This window comes from Sciurus carolinensis, chromosome 15, assembly GCF_902686445.1.
Source record: "Sciurus carolinensis chromosome 15, mSciCar1.2, whole genome shotgun sequence".
In the NCBI taxonomy this organism is placed as follows: domain Eukaryota; kingdom Metazoa; phylum Chordata; class Mammalia; order Rodentia; family Sciuridae; genus Sciurus; species Sciurus carolinensis.
The window spans coordinates 16,100,769-16,117,799 of NC_062227.1; the positions used below are offsets into that span (position 1 = coordinate 16,100,769).

At 35.5% G+C, this 17,031-nt stretch overlaps 2 protein-coding genes and 1 pseudogene across 9 annotated transcripts in view; 2 read left to right on the forward strand and 1 right to left on the reverse strand.

The window, feature by feature from the left end:
• Nucleotides 1-4,579, reverse strand: part of LOC124965308 (basic proline-rich protein-like) — a 48,581-nt gene extending 44,002 nt beyond the window's left edge. Inside the window, exon 1 of the mRNA XM_047526208.1 lies at nt 4,562-4,579. Within this exon, the coding sequence (XP_047382164.1) occupies nt 4,562-4,579 (18 nt within the window). The remainder of the gene's footprint in view (nt 1-4,561) is intronic.
• Ankrd12 (ankyrin repeat domain 12) overlaps nt 1-17,031 on the forward strand; it is a 152,827-nt gene that overhangs the window by 3,192 nt on the left and 132,604 nt on the right. The window lies entirely within an intron of this gene.
• Nucleotides 9,134-10,139, forward strand: LOC124965309 (dickkopf-related protein 3-like; annotated as a pseudogene).

A 17,031-nucleotide genomic window follows, 5' to 3' on the forward strand; every position in this document is an offset into this window, starting at 1 on the left:
AGATGTGGCTCAGTGGTAAAACTCCCCTGGATTCAATTCCTGGTACCAAAAAAATAAACAGTTTTATGGAGTAGTGGAAAGAATATTGAAATCTGAGATGAGAGGACCTGTGTTTAAACTCTTGATTTGTCACTTTCTTTTTTATTTACATATTTATTTTGATTCATTGTACACAAATTGGGTATGACTGTCATTTCTCTGGTTGTACACGAAGTAGAGTCACACCATTAGTTAATCATACATGTACATAGGTTAGTGATGTTTGTCTCATTCTGTTATCTTTCCTCCCTACCCCATGATTTGTTACTTTCTTTTTTTTTTTTGAAAGGCATTCTTCATTTTTATTCTTTTTTTTTATTGTAAACAAATGGGATACGTGTTGTTTCTCTGTACATGGAGTAAAGGCATACCATTTGTGTAATCATAAATTTACATAGGGTAAATTTGTCACTCTCTAACAGGGTTTTTTGACAAATCACATTAAGTTTCAGAGTCTTGGCTTCTTAGTCTATTAAAAGTAGATTGTTATAGCACCATTGGACAGAACAAATGAAAGCAGTGAATAGAAAACACATTTTATACTGTAAATTTTATACAGATAAAAGGGGATACTACCTTTTTTTTTTTAAAAGGAAAATGGAATTCTTAAAGGGTAACAGATGTTTAGATCCTTATGTTTTTGCTTTGTCCTCACTTTTTTGTTTTCTGTGCCTGCTGTGTTTCAGATTGTAACTCCCTGTAGGAACATTTTTCTGATCCCCACTTAGTTCTAATCTTAGTAAAGCTGCTTATGAACATTTTAAATATTGCAGTTGTTAAAGCCTGTCTTCCCATAGAGAATATAACATTTCTTTGTGTAACAGTTGAAAACATTCCTGTATACTTTCATGCCTGCATAATCTGTTTCTTTTACAGTGACTTTTTCAAAATAATAATGAAAGTATCAGTCTGCAGATAGGCAGATAATTTCCTTTATAAACTCAGTCTTAAATAGTTCATATTAAGGTTATTCTGAAATATATATAAATATTAAAATATTTATGCCTTTGGTATTAAGTTTAAAAACTTTCTCCCCCCCTTGGGGCTTTAAATTGATAATACTGGAAATCAATTATATCAGTATTACATAGAATACCAGAGTGTGTGTAACCGTGAAAATAAAAACGGTGATAAATGTAGATAACTTTGATGAGTACTTAGAATGTGTGAGTGCATATTCACTGCATAAGTATAGTGTTTTACATAATTTTTAACTTTATAAAAACATACTGTTATTATTCTAATATATGGCAGAAGAAACTGAACTGTACATAGTTATGGTAATATTAAATGTTTACTAGCTAAGTAAGTAAAAGATTCCATGGTCCCCTTTCTTAACCATAGCTTGGTGCTTTGCCTCTCTCTAATTAAGAGCAGTTAGCTGGATTTGAAGAATTTTAAGGCAGTGCTTTTTGAATTTCAGTCTTCATGAAAAATGCTTTGGCGGCTAGCTATTCTACCTTCTACAGGGTAGTCAAAAAAGAAAAGAAAAATCACAGAAAATAAGCCAACAAGTCTTTTTATGAGATGGTGATGTAGTTGTTGCTGTGTAATTCTCATTTTTACATCAATTGTAAAAAGCAGGTTGTTCCACCAGCTACAGAAGGGCTACAATTGTTAATGTTACAAGAAGCTCTCCTAAAAAACTCCACCTTACTATTGATGTCATTCTAATAAGCCATTAATCATAATCACTGAAGGAAAAAAGATAATTTACCAAATTAATTCAGCACTTTTATAAAGGAATAGATCCAGCAATAGAAAATTTGAGTTTGTTCAAGTTAGAAAGTAGCATCCAAGACTGGGTTTTCTGGTTAGTGAGACGTTCCAAACTAAATTTGTGCAAATTTAAATTTTAACTCAAATCCTTAGAAAATCAGTTTAAATGCAGAAATGTTTCCAATCAATATAAGTAAATGAAGTAATTAATGAAGCTGCAAATTGTAGGGTGGAAGTAAGTTTTCTTTGGTTTTTAAAAATTCTAAAAATTTTAAAATAGAATTGTTTTTGGCCAATTCCATAATATCTGTTTATTGCACTAATTGATTCAAAATATGTAGCAGTTTACATTACTGGTTATCAGTTTTTATGTGGGTTGTAATGGAGGAAATATGTTACTTCCTTCATTACTTAGTGAAAGAGTTACAAGTGCACTGCATAGTTCCTCAGATATCAGATTGTTTTTCCTCCTATATAGTTTTGTCAGCATTCTGCTTTCTAAAAGAGAACAAGAATCATGTGTTGTACTCTTCTGCCTAGAAATAGCTGTATCGACTCAAGATAAAAGAGTGCCTTAAAAGTTATAGTACTTTGTAGTTTACAAAGTACTTTTTGCATCTGATCTCTTTTTAATTTCACACTCCGTGAGCTAGGTGAAGCAAAGTTTGTCGGCTAATCTGATGATACCAAGCTATGGATTGAACCTAGGTTAAAATTATCTGGAGTGATCAACTTCTTTGAAATTCACTCAGGTAAGAGAAGTATGAGCAGATTTTAATTCTCACTATTAGAAATTTCTTAAGGACAAGAACTCTTATGAGCTGCATATTAGGTATATATGTTGGCACGTACATCATTTTAATACATGACCAGAGTAGGTATCTTACACGTCTGGTTAGGAAAACACTGCAATAAGCTGTCATTGGAGTATCTCCAGCTCTAGATACTATTGAGAATTAACTTGAAATTTAGGAGTGTTATATAAATGTCAGTCTATTTGAGAAACATTTTCTTGATTATAATCAACTCAGTTCATTCACGTATTTATTGTTGAGGTGATTATCCAGTGGTTGTCACTCAGTCTTCAGAAAATATTCCTATCTTCCAGAATTTGTAAAAGCATCTCAAGAATGAAGAAGAATGTTCTGTTTGAGCTACAGTTGAACAAGACAAAAAATACCTCTTTCCCAAATTTTTTGTCCTCATGTTACTGAAAGTAAACAAGAATGATTGGCAGCAAATTGGCTTACTCATTCTTTCCTTTGTCCTTTTCCCCCCTTCATGGCTCCTCCTCTTTCAGGTGTTAGTGTTCTCTTGCTTTGCAAACACTCAGTGAAAAATCTGTACTTATATATACTTATATTTGTATTATTAAATATAAATCCTATTACCACTTTTATATTTGAAGGTTTTTGTCTTTAGTTGTTAAAGGTATTGACTTTAGCTGTAGTAATTTGGATCACTTGCTAATATGTGGGGAAATAATCATTTGCATTTTCTCTTCTGTGAATTGACACTTCATATTCGTTGGCCATTTTTCTCTCTCTGTTCCTTCTTACACAAAACATCTAGGAGTAGCAGTTAAAAGATTTAGACAAATAATATTCTAACTTTTTTTAATATTAGTATATCTTTTCGTTATAGTAAAAACTGTATAATAAAAAGGTTAACAATTCTCCAACCTCTTAATGCACAACCTTCATATAGTAGAGAGTGTCTTTTTGTTTGTTACAAGTATTTTTCCTAATTTACCATTTATCTTTTGCATTGTAACTCTTACAGCAGCACTACTCCTTCACAAATCCCGAGAGTATCTGGGTTTCTCCTGATTTCTATCTAATAGGGGTGATACCTCTTTAAACTCTTTTATTATTCCATTCACATCCCTGGTCCAAGAATTTGCCTATAGCTTTTATATACACTTCTGTTATCTGAAAACAGTGAGAGTCCTTTGAGCACAGAAAAGAGCATGGAGTCTCAAACTTGAGTCATACTCATTATGAAGTGCTAATGGACTGATACAGATATAATTACAATATTCTATATTTGATAATCTAGAAATTATGTGGAATTCAAATGAAAAGAAGATCATTGGAAAGATTCTTAAGTTGTAAGGTTTTGGGCCCCAGTGCTGAGGATGTATCTGAAGAAGACATGTATCTCTGAGTATGGGAAGCTTAAAGTCTAGCAGGAGGAGATAAATTACTTAAAACAAGGATCTATAATTAGGAAGAGGTTCTGTGAATATTTCGAAGTTGTAAATTTTTTTAATGAACATGTGTTTAGAGAATAGGATCTTTGGAATTTAGATTTTAAAATAGGTCTCTAAATAACCACAGTGAAACTCCACATCATGCACAGCCACAAGAATGGGATTCTAATTAGAATAAGTTATGCTCCATATATGTGTAATGTATCAAAATACACTCTACTGTCATGTATATCTAAAAAGAACATATTAAAAAAATAGGTCTCCAAAAAAGGCTCAGAACCACTGACTTGAAAATTTAGTTTTTGGTATATCATTCTCACATTCTTAAATAGTTCTAAATTTCATTTTTAGGTATTTTTATAGTGTATTTTCTTTAACAAAGTTTTTTTAATATTTGTACCACCAGTGAGATTTTCCTTTTTTTTTTTTTTTTTTGGTTCAAAACATTTGTATGATTATATATCAGGAAATGTTTTATTTAAAAAATGAAACTAAATATGCACTTATGTTTTCCCATTTGGGGTTGGAGTTTTCAAAGTACCAACCTTTTCATATTATTTTGTTACAGTTATTAGATCATAGTGGACTTACTCTGCTCCAGTCCCTCATTACCGCATTTCTCCTTATCATTCTTATCAACATACTTTGGCAGGAAAACAGCTTGTAATTCTTAAGTATTCTGACCAGAAGAGCTACCTCGACACATATTACTATCGTAAACCATTGTGGAGTGTGTTTTCCTTCAAATGCCGCAAAATATACAGTAGTCCTGGATTCTTATGCTTGGTATAGGAGGAGCTAGGTTTATGTTAGAAAGTGCATGGGAAAGAGAAAAAGTGAGGTAGCAGATTAGGACTAAAGTAAGATCTAAACAGTTCAGTCCTGATATGAGATCATGGAAGTGACAATTTTAAACTTTAATTGAAGTGATGTTAAAATCACAATATAGTTAGGTCAGGAGAAGTATGTGAATTAGAAATTGCTTCCTTTAGCATTTCTTTCCTGTAGGGTATTAATTACAGTTCTCCATAACTGCATAAAGAGTTTGGGCAGAGGTAAAGAAGTTTTGGAAATCACAGACTTATATTGCAGAAGCAGTGATTATTGTAAGCTCTTTTTTTTTTTTTTAAATGATACTAATCTAGTTTTACTTTATGTGGCCACCATTGATACTACTTGTCATCCCTGCAATTAAAGAGTTATTTCCATTTACTTAAGGCTAAAGTATGTGTCTGTGATTTGAAAAGTAAGCAGTAAGAGTGAGATAGGGTGCTATTTGAGCTTAAGCTGTAAATAGTGCTTAGAATGTCACCAGGCTTATTCATAATTGTTACGACATGTTGAAAAGATTGGCTGTAATAGCTTGTCTTTTGAGAGAGGTAGAAGAGGAGGCAAAATTGAAATACCTAAACTTTGTTTTTATTTTGTAATATTACCAGAAGGTAATTTAAGAGATACAAAAATAGCATAATGAATTTAAAAACTAAACATTACAAATGTAAAGGAAGCTCCTATATACTTAATTCATTTCCCCCGTGTGGATTTCTTTCTTTGCATTCGCTTTTCGCAACAGTAACTTTTCCCCTCCTGTAGTCCTGTGTAAATCTTTCTTCAGAGTTCAACTCAAGTGTGACCTAATCAAAACAAAAGTCTGACCTTTTCCATCTTAACCCTGTTGTGCATTGTGTACGATAATTAGGAGCATCTAAGTAGGAGGTGAAAAGATTGTGTACATGAGGTAGAAATCTACCTTTAAATTCGTTGAAAGGAAAATTAGACTTATACACTACACTGCCTGCCAAACAGATTTGATAAAGTAGATGCAAGAGTAAACTAACAAAATAATAGTTTTAGGAAGATTAGTCTAGTAGCAGCCTTGTGGGCTAGGGATCTCTAAGTGAGTGGTGAATTGCTAACTTATTTTATTTTTCCCCCCAGTTACTCTATGTTAGATTTTAGTTGGCTTTCACATAGTTTACCTGTTTGCAAGAAGAGAAAGGAGGTGGTGGCAGAATCTGTAATTATGGGTGTTTCTGCTTTTTAGGATTTGAGAGTTTACACCTGACCCCTTGAATCTGTAAGATTTTTTTCATTGTTGACAGTGAAGTGAATGTACTGGCTATTAGATTTTTCTTAAGCATTGGTAATTTTTTCAGTTCCCAATGGCAAAAATACAAGTAAAACTGCCTAACCATTTTCTCTGAGCTGTTGCAGCCCTCTACTGGTTTATGGAGGTTGCAACAATTTAGAACCAAGGCCAGAACGTCAGTAAACTAAGCAACTCACTTTCACAATCTTAAATCCTTACAAGTTGGCTGTGCCAAACCTTTGGACTATAGATGAATATTTTACATACCCACTTAACTTCTGGAGAGAAACATTTCTCTCTCATGCACACACAAACACAAGATAATTGTAAATTCAACTAATTATATTATTTATGAATTCTAAATGTGGTGTTAGAATGGGATTCCTTATAGTAAGATGTTTATTGTCAATTTTTTTTGAAAAACTAATCTTTTAGAATTTTGTACTTTAAACATTTGAGGTATTGTTTATTACTATTAGAAGATAAATGCAATAGATAAACACTAATTGTTTCTTTAGATTGTTTCCAAAGCATTTTTACCTCTTGCTGGAGCTAGAACATTTAAGTCATTGTAGCCTCCTCCTTGTTTGCTTTTCCACCCTATCTCATAATTTGGTTATACTTTAAGTGGTCTCCTTGTCCGTCATCTAATTCCTCTTAAATTCAGCTTCCAGAGTTTCATCAAGGGCACCTTTCTAAATACTACCTGAATTATGTTACTATCTTTTACAAAGCCTTATATTAGTTTTTGTCACTGTAAGTTCAAATTGCAGAGTGAAACGGTATTTCATGAAGATTTTTCCTACTTTTCTTTAGCTTCATTTTCTATCTGTGTGCTTTCATTTTTTGATTTCCCTTCAAGGTGGCCTATTTTCTTGTGTGGGCATGCATCACAGCTGTGCATATGCTTATCCTTCCCCATCTTAACCTCATCCATATCTATCTGCTTGTAGTCACCCTTAAGACTATTTTAGTGTTATCCCGTCTCCCTCACCCCTACTTCTATACTCAACACACCAAGGGTCATCCTTTTGTGTTCTTATCACAATTCCCTAGCACTTATTTTTTCATATGGTAATTAGCTTGTCTTTTGCTCTTTTAAAACTTCATGCTAGGATTGTGTCTTATTTATCTCAGTTCCATTATATGGGATGCAGATACTTAGTAAATGTTAAATGAAAGAATAACTACATGATCAGTTGTGGTACAATAGCTAAAAGAAACACCCATAGTTAAATAATTTAATGTCACAGTTCATTTTTGCTGAAGTTTGGAGAAGAATTAAAATTCATTTATTTATTCAGATACATTTGAGGAAAGGAAGTGGGGAGACAAAGGATTTTAGAGCTGGAATGGACCTCATTTAAAAATGAGAAAACTGAAACCCAGTTTGTCAGAATTTCTCATTACAATTAGAACCTGTCCTCTAAAGCTTTTTTCTGCTTTGCTCATTATTCCCAATACATTTTGCCTTAGACTTGGCTTGGATTAGTAGATTTTGGTTGTTTATATTGGACTGACTAAATATAACTGTACTCTAGGCTTACTTTTGTGGAATTTTGAAAATAATGTGCTCATAGAACTAAACCATTAGATTTTTGTTGAGAAATGTTATGGAATAGTAGCCAGAAAAGATAGTGGTGAAAGGTAATCACTACTTTGAGAAGTTTTGATAGAGAAAGCCTATTCCCCTTTGATAGACCGAATTCTTATTTGAATGACTTAAATGGTTCAGGGGAAGAGGCACTCCCGTTAATATCTCAGAAGCTTGGACCTTTATTTTGAGAACCTTTGCATTATTGTTTTTCAAAACCCATTTTCAGATGTGAGACAGTTAAGTTGTTTGGTCTTTAAGTAAGGAAATACTAGTGTTTCTGACTAGTAGCTTATTCTTTCTTTGCATGTGGGAAAAACAGCAATAAGAATGCCTGTGATTACTTAGTCATTTAAGCTATTTTGTGTTCATAAAGAAGTATCATTAGTATTTGAATGAAATTTATTTCAAACCTCTTAATCGGGAATCAGAATTTTGGAAGAAAAGAGTATTTTAAATGCCATCTACTTTTACTTTCAGGAAGAAACAGTATTGAAAAATGATGGTCAACCAAAAAGTCAGTGGTAGATCTCAGAATAGAATTTTGGACTTCAAGCTCCCAGATCAAATCACAGAGAAAGTAATAGTCACTTTCCTAAGTGTATATCCTTTAAGGGCCAGTGAAATCTGTTACTATAATTTGGTCCTTTTATAGTTGCCCTTTTTTTTTTTTTTTTTTTTTTTCCAGATCAATTTTTTACCCCCAGAACAGCTGGAATCCCTCAGAACAGCTGGGACAGTGGAAACTGGAACCAGGATAAAGTTAGGAATTCCCATTCCATGCTCAAAGTTTTGTTTTGGTTTCTTTAGGTAGAATGTAAAATTGGTAGTAAGTTAGAGGGAGGATTGAAATATTTTGGATTATGTACCAAGGACTATACTCAGATTATAATTTTACTTACTTTTTCTAGCCTTGTGAGTTGAACTTTATCATTTTATAATCCAAAGGATGAAATTAATCTGGGTTTTGCATTCAGTTGTATTTAAAGTGCATGTGCTGGGGATTTCTGGACAAAATGGCAGAACTGTGAAAGCCCCCCTTTTTCAATTGTATGAAAATGCTGGAAAGAAAACATGTAAAAATACACAGCTGAACTTGAAAGTGAGAAAGGAGGGTAATCTACAGATGTCTAAAATGAAAAGGAACTCAAAATGATAGAAGTAAACAAAAATTGAAGCCAGGTCCCATGGAGAAAATAAACAGATACTCCTTATTGTATGAGCTTTAATGCCGTGGTAGAATCCATAGGCCTAGCAATGGCAGAGAGCTGAAACTAGGCTCCTTGAGTAAAATCCCAGACCAGGAAGGCTGAATTATTCATAAATTGGTTTTTTAAAAAGGTCCATCGATGGCTGCTGCATCCCCGCACCAACCTCCAGTCAGCCGCACCACTCCCCCTCACGCAGCTCAGTGACAGCCTCCCACCCGGCGCAAGCAGATTCTGCGGGCTTAGCAGCTCTGTCCAATCGGGGCGGCGGCGGCCGGCGCAAAGCAAAGATGCAGCGGCTCGGAGGCACCCTGCTATGCCTCCTGCTGCCAGTGGTAGTCCCCACGGCTCCCGCATCGACTCCGCACCAACGGCGACTTCAGCTCCAATTGAGCCAGGCCCAGCTCTCAGCTACCGGTAGGAGGAGGCCACCCTCAACGAGATGTTCCGCGAGGTTGAGGAACTGATGGAGGACACGCAGCACAAACTGCGCAGCGTAGTGGAGGAGATGGAGGCAGAAGCTGCTGCTGCTAAGACATTATCAGAAGTGAACCTGGCAAACCTACCTGCCAGCTATCACAATGATACCACACAGACACCTCGATGGGAAATAGCACCATCCACATGCACCGAGAAATTCACAAGATAACCAACAACCAAACTGGATAGACGGTCTTTTCGGAGATAGCAATTACATCTGTGGGAGATGAAGAAGGCAAAAGGAGCCACGAGTGCGTCATTGACCAGGACTGCGGACCCTCCAGGTACTGCCAGTTCGCTAGCTTCCAGTACACCTGCCAGACGTGCCGGGAGCAACAGATGCTCTGCACCTGGGACAGTGAGTGCTGTGGAGACCAGCTTTGCGTCTGGGGTCACTGCAACGAAAAGGCCACCAGAGGCGGCAATGGAACTGTGACAACCAGAGGGACTGCCAGCCTGGGCTGTGCTGTGCCTTCCAGAGAGGTCTGCTGTTCCCCGTGTACACACTCCTGCCGGTGGAGAATGAGCTCTGCCATGACCCTGCCAGCCGGCTCCTGGATCTCATCACCTGAGAGCTGGAGCCTGAGGGAGTTTGGACGGATGCCCACGTGCCAGCGGCCTCCTCTGCCAGCACCACAGCCACAGCCTGGTGTATGTGTGCCAGCCAGCCTTTGTTGGTAGCTGCAGCCAAGACAGGAGAGCCTGCTGCTCAGGGAGGCCCCTGATGAGTATGGAGATGGCGGCTTCATGGAGGAGGTGCGACAGGAGCTGGAGGACCAGGAGAGGAGCCTGACCTAGGAGATGGTGCTGGGGAGCCTGCTGCTGCTGAGCTGCTGAGGGGAGAGATGCAAACCTGTGTTGTGGGTAGACGTGTAATAGACATAATTAATTTATTTCCCAGGTGTGTCCCCTAGGTGTGGGCTGGCCAGGCTTTCCCCCACATCTTCTTCCCAGTAAACTTTCCCTTTGGCTTGACCAAAAAAAAAAAAGGGGGGGGGGCATCTACCAGTCTGAGTTTATATTTCTTGGTATATCTTCTTTCCTGTTCTTTTTTTTCAGTCATATTTAGAGTCCTTTGGTAGTCTCTTTTTTAATTTATTTATTTTTTATTTTTTTAGTTGTACATGGACACAGTGTCTTTATTTTATTTATTTATTTTATGTCTGAGGATCAAATCCAGTGCCTCACATGTGCTAGCCAAGCTCTCTACCACTAAGCCACAACCCCAGCCCAACTTTTAGCCTTTTGATTAGTAAGTTTTATTTCTTGTCTTCACACATGTGTTGGAAATTATATACATTTCTATTTACTGATTTTTAAATATTTTTGACTTCTGTTATGTAGATTATTGTTTTGTTTCAAAAGCATACATTTGATTTATTTTATTGCAACTTATGTTTCTACTGATTTTCCACAGTTGCTGTCTTAATATGTGTCATCCTTCTAAGCCAAGTGCTTTCTTACTTTCCTCTGATCCCCTGACCTTTCCTGGTAGCCATGTTGATACTATGTGGAGTTTTGTTCTGAGTTGTTAGGGATATTCTTTTGTCCATCCATCTTTTTTCTTGCTTTTTCTATGAAATATACTTTTTTTAGGTTATTTGTGCAATCTTCCAGATACTACATTACATTCTCAGAGATTTAAAATATTTTAATTTCTATGCAAAAACAATTTTCAAACAAGGTATTTGTGTGTAAACCTTCTAAGGCCTTTTTATACCTGAAAATGTCTTTAATTAACCCTTATTTCCAAATAACTCAGTTCAATTGATGATTTCATTTTGAAATTCTTTTCCTTTCCACATTTTGAAAATGTGGCTATTATTATCTTGCCTCTGATGTTGCTTTTTAGGAATTTCTGGGGTCAAGATGATTTCTTTCCCTATGTGTTCATGGGCATTTGCTCTTTATCTGATTTTGAATTTTTTCATCTTTTTCAGTTTCAGACAATGTGTAAGTAGAATTTTCTGTATTCTTTTGAAAAATTGCCTTGGGATTCATGTTTATACAGTAATTCAACCAGTATTTAACGTATGGTATCCTGCTGTGTGCCAGGACATATTTCAGACATTTTAATCTGAAGTTTTCACATCTTTTCTGAGAAATTATGGTCATTTTTTTCAAATATTTTCTTCTGTCCATTTTTCTCCCTGGTAATTATAGCACTGTCATTACTTAATGATGAAGATTCACTTTGAGAAATATGTCATTAAATGATTTAATCATTATGCGAGTGTCATAGAGTGTTCTTACACAGTCCTAGGTGGTATTGCCTTCTGCACACCTAGACTGTGTTATATATAACCTTATGGTACCACTGTTGTATCTGTTATCTCTTGTTGACCAAAATGTCTTTTTTTTTTTTTTTTTAATTGCTTCTAGGACTGTAATCTTTCTAGCTCATTAGTATATTCTTTGGCTTATCCATTCCATTATTTACCTAGTCAGTAGAGTTCTACATGTTCATATCCTATATTTCTTTTCAGTTCTTTATAATTGTATATTCCTGGTTCTTTTTATCAATCTTGTGTCTCTTTGAGGATTTTAAATGTCTTTTTAACATTCTTACTGTTTTTGTTACTTTTAATTCAGCTTCATACAGTATAGATGGTTTAGTTTGAGTTTAAATTTTAAGTTCAGCCAAGTGTGATGGTACACCCCTGCAATCCCAGTAGCTTAGGAGGCTGAGGGAGGAGGATCTCGACTTCAAAGCCAGCCTCAGCAACTTAGTGAAGTCCTAAGCAACTCAGCAAGATCCTGTCTCAAAATAAAATATAGAAAGAGTTGGGGATGTGGCTCAGTGGTTAAGTGCTCCTGGGTTCAGTTCCCAGGTACCAAAAAATAAAAAATAAAATAAATAAAATCCATGCTTTTCCATCTCAAATGCTACCACCCTAATCACAATGACTTCTTGAATAAACTATTTCAAAATCTTTCCAAATTATTTGCCTACTTTTGTTCTTGCCTGTACTCCCCACTTACACAACCCCGTCTTTATAGGCAGCAGCCAGAATGATTTTTAAAAACTAAATATCTGATATATCATTGCTCTGCTTGAATTTTATTGATTTTTACTGAACTTAAATTTGGGGGGAGGGGAGTGCTGGGGATTGAAATCAGGGGCACTCCATCATTGAGCCACATCCCCAGTCCTATTTTGTATTTTATTTACAGACAGTGTCTCACTGAGTTGCTTAGCACCTCTCTTTTGCTGAGACTGGCATTGAACTTGAGATCCTCTTGCCTCAGTCTCCCTAGCTGCTGGGATTACAGACATGCACCACCCATTCCTGGCAAGGCCATGTATTTTTATTTTGATGGTTTCTGCCAAATTCTGAAGAGGATATCCAAAATTTCTTCCCCACTAGCAATTAATATATGAGAATGCTGGTTTTCCTGTATGCTTGCCAACACAGCCTTAATCTTTTGTCAGGGTTTTAAGTGAGATATTGTCATTATTTTGTAGTTTTAAAGCTATGAATTTGAATTCTCTATGTTTACTCAATATTTTTATTCTTTGAATTGCCTTCTCTTGAGTTAAATTTTAGTCCTTGTTTTTGATTGGCTATAACTTTTTGATTATTCGTTTCCTAAGTTTTGCAAATGCATTTGTCTTTTGACTTACATTTATGGTATTGTAGTTTTAAATTTTTACTTAGGACTTTAAAAAAATGCTTTTTTAGCTTTCATAATCATATTTTGGAAAAGTTTCCCCACCAAAGGATTTTTTCTTTCCTACTACTTAGGTGGTTTAATTTTTATGGTTATTTCTTTTACTTAGGTACCAATCCTTTTAACTTGTCAAACTAATTCTAAAATATATTTGGTGAGATTGTCAAGATAATTTTGAAAAAGAAAAATGGGAAAGGACTAAAATCAGTATGAGAAAACAATATTGTAGTATTGACACAAAATGGAGAGAGGAATAGAACAGATTAAAAAGTTCAGAAAATTACATAAAGGAATAAGATTGTGATTTTTTTTTTAGGTTGGCGTTACAGAGAAATAAGTTGGAAGAATTAAACATTAAAAGAAATTAAAGGAATAAGTATATTTTCTGGTCTTGAGGTAGAGAAAAAATGTAAAAGCAAAGGACTTAAGAAAATTACAGACATCAAAAATATATTATGTCGTTCATTCATGTTTAGCAGCATCGTTGATAGCAACTGAAAGATAAATGTGTGTTACTCAGCGTCTTGTCACTGTTATCAAAATACTCAACAAGAACAGCTAGAAGAGGGAAAGTTTTTATTTTGGTTCAAGGTTTGAGAAGTTTAGACCATGGTCTGCTGAGTCCATTGCTCTGGGCCCAAGATGAGAGCAGGTCAAGGTGAAAGGGTGTGGTGGAGGGAAGCTTCTATGGAAGCCAGGAAGCAGAGAGAGAGGGAGAGAAGGGGAAAGGGGCAACATGGAAGATGAATCCTTCCAGGGCATGCTCCCAGTGATGCACCTTCTTCAGCCATGCCCAACTGCCTGCCTGCAGTTACCACCCTGTTAATTTGTTCAAACTAGGATAGACTGAGTAGGTTACAGTTCTCACCATCCAGTCATTTTACCTGCATACAGTTTGCACATTATCACAGGAACTTTTGGGAAACATTTTGTATCCAAATCTTAAATGGAAACAACCTAAATACCCGTTGATGAATGGAATGGGTTATAAAATGTGTTACATATATATAATGGATTATTACATAACCTTACAGGAAAGAGCATGGAAATGGAGTGTTGTAGCATGTGTCAGAACTTTGAAGTCTTTATGCTGAGTGAATTAAGCCGGTTACAAAAGGGCCTGAGTAGTCACCTTCATGGGGAAAGTAGAGTGATGATGACTATCAGAAGCTGGGAGGAAGGAAGATGAAAAAGTTGAGAGGTAGATGGTAGTGATGGTTGTGAAACAGTGTGGATATACCTAATGCCACAAAACTGTATACTTAAAATAACTTAAAAGTGACTGGGGCTATAGCTCAATGGTGGAGCGCTTGCCTTACACACGTGAGGCACTGGGTTCAATCCTTGCACCACATAAAAATAAAGATATTGTGTCCATCTATAACTAAAAAATATTTTTTAAAAGTATACTTAAAATACTTAAAATGTAATTAAAATGGCAAATTTGTTATATATATTTAATCACAAATTTAAAAACAATGCAACAAAAACGATTGCATAGGTTTTCTTCTTTTCAGAAATAAATAGAGAAATGGTGATTACCACAGTAGGCAAATTGAAAAGTATATTAACAAAATTCTGAAGAGGCAAAATAGAGAATAAGTGGATGAAGTAGGTTGGGAAAAGTTTTGATAGATGTTAACCTAAGCAACCCCCAGAATGTGGGATGTGAGTTTCGAAGTAAACCAGACTGGGGAATAGGACTGTAGGTAGAAATAACTGCCGTGACAAAAAGTCAACATAAAGTGACTGGAAAGCATTGTAGATACACTGAAAAGGGTGGAGAGAGTTGTTTCTTACTGATTCCCAAGCCATCAAAATTACCTGGGGAGCATTTTTCTTTTAGGTGAATTTATTCTGTTTTAGATTTGCAGAAAAATTTCAAAGTTCTTTATACATTACACCAGTTTTCTCTGTTCTTAATAACTTGTGTTAATGGGGTGAATTTTTCACAAATGATAAGCCAGTATTTATAGATTATGATTAGCCAAAGTCTGTATTTCCTTCAGATTACTTGAGGTTCTTTTTCTGTTCCTGCATCTCCTCCAGGATGCCACATTATATAAAATTTAGTAATCATGACTTTGGTTTCTCAGTCTTACCTTGACAGTTTTAAGGAGTATTGATTAGATATTTGTAGGATGATCCCCTATTGGAATTTGTTTTTTTTCCATAATTAGACTGGTTTGGGGAGGAGGATTACACAGGTAAATTGTCATTTTCATCAATCAAGAGTATATACTATCAATATGACTTACCACCATTGATTTTAACTTTGATCACCTGGCTGACACAGTAGTATATTTGTTAGGTCTTTCTAGAGTACTGTTACTCCCTCCCTCACCTTTCTTTACTCTTTGAAAGGATGTCACTATACCCAGCCCAGACGTAACAGAGTGAGGACTTACGCTCCACTTCTTTAGAAGAATAATATCTGCATAAACTATGTGTACTTCATAGAAGATTTATCTGTTCTCTCCACTTATTTATTCAATCACTTATGTCACTGTGGATGCATAGATATTTATATCTTGGTCTATAATAGTATTTTACTCATTCTCTTGCTCAATCATTTTTTTCTTTCCCCAGTGGGTTCTCTCTCATTTGACACCTGTTTGCCTTTGATAATGTCCACCATTGTTGCGTTTTATATATTTATGCATATTTTTGATTACCTCCTTAATTTCTATCAGTATAAGATTCTCTCGTCTTATCTTGTATGTATCCTGCCTTAGTACTATTTCTCTGAGGAACACTTTTATTAGAGAAAGGTGTTGATAATGGCTATGGTTTGAATGTGTGATTTATCTTCCAAGGGTTCATGTGTGAAAGATTTGTCTTCATTGTGTTGATATTAAGAGGTGATAAGACCTTTAAAAGGTAGAACCTAATGGGAATTAGGTGACTATTCCTGGTGTCCCTGGAAGGGATTAAAGTGTTCTCATGGGACCAGAGTTAGTTCTAAAGAGAGTTGTTACAAGAGCAAGGCTGACCCTTGAAATCTCTTTTTCTTCCTGACAATGTGATCTCTTTCTGTCTCTCACATGTGCTCCCGCTGTTTTGATGCCATCCACCTTTAGGCCCTCAGTAGATGCCTGTACCATACCTTTGAATCTCCAACCTCTGTATTTTATAAGTACCAGCCTTAGATCTCATTATAGTAATAAAATAAATGGACATATAATAACAAAGATCTGCATCTTGGATATACATCTTGGTGCTGAGGTATTTCTGCTTGTAACTCACAGCTGATATTGGAAAGGAATATGTGTATATACCAGATCTGTATACATATCTATAAATATTGTATGTAACCATCTGCACCTATATATTAAACCAAACATGAGTTCATATTGATAACTCCAGCTGTAATCTGATACTACATTCTAGCATTATCTTGACTTACCTACTTAACTTCCCATTCCAAAAGTGACAAATCTGGCTCACACCATTCAACATCCATTTACTCAGTTGTTCATTTCCAGTATGTACATGTATAGTGGTTTCAGAATTATTAAACCTGTACTTTCTGGAAAGCTTTTTTATAAAATTGAAATAAAATTCACATAACACATAATTCACTGTTTTGAAGTACATTTCAGTGTTTTTTTTTTCCAATGATGTGTAACTGTCACCACTAATTCCAGAACACTTTTTCACCCCCCCCCAAAAAAAAAACTCTTATACCCATCAGGCAGTTCCCCTTTCCTCTATCCACCAGCAACTACTAAGTTGGGTTTTTAGAAAATGATTTTCATCACACACACACACCACCTCTAGATATTTTGGTTCTGTATTCTGAAATGAAGCTAGGAATCTGTATCTTTGAAAAAGTGTTTTTGCTTCTGGTAACCAGGCAAGCTTGAATTATCAAGGAACAAGAGCCTAAAAGCAGAGCTTTTTAAAATTGAGAAATTAAAATGTTCTAGAAGCAGTAATGCAAATTCAAGGAGCATGTCATCAAAGCTAAAAACAATGCTAGTAAGTCTGAAGCTCTTTTTTTTTTTTGTACCAGGGA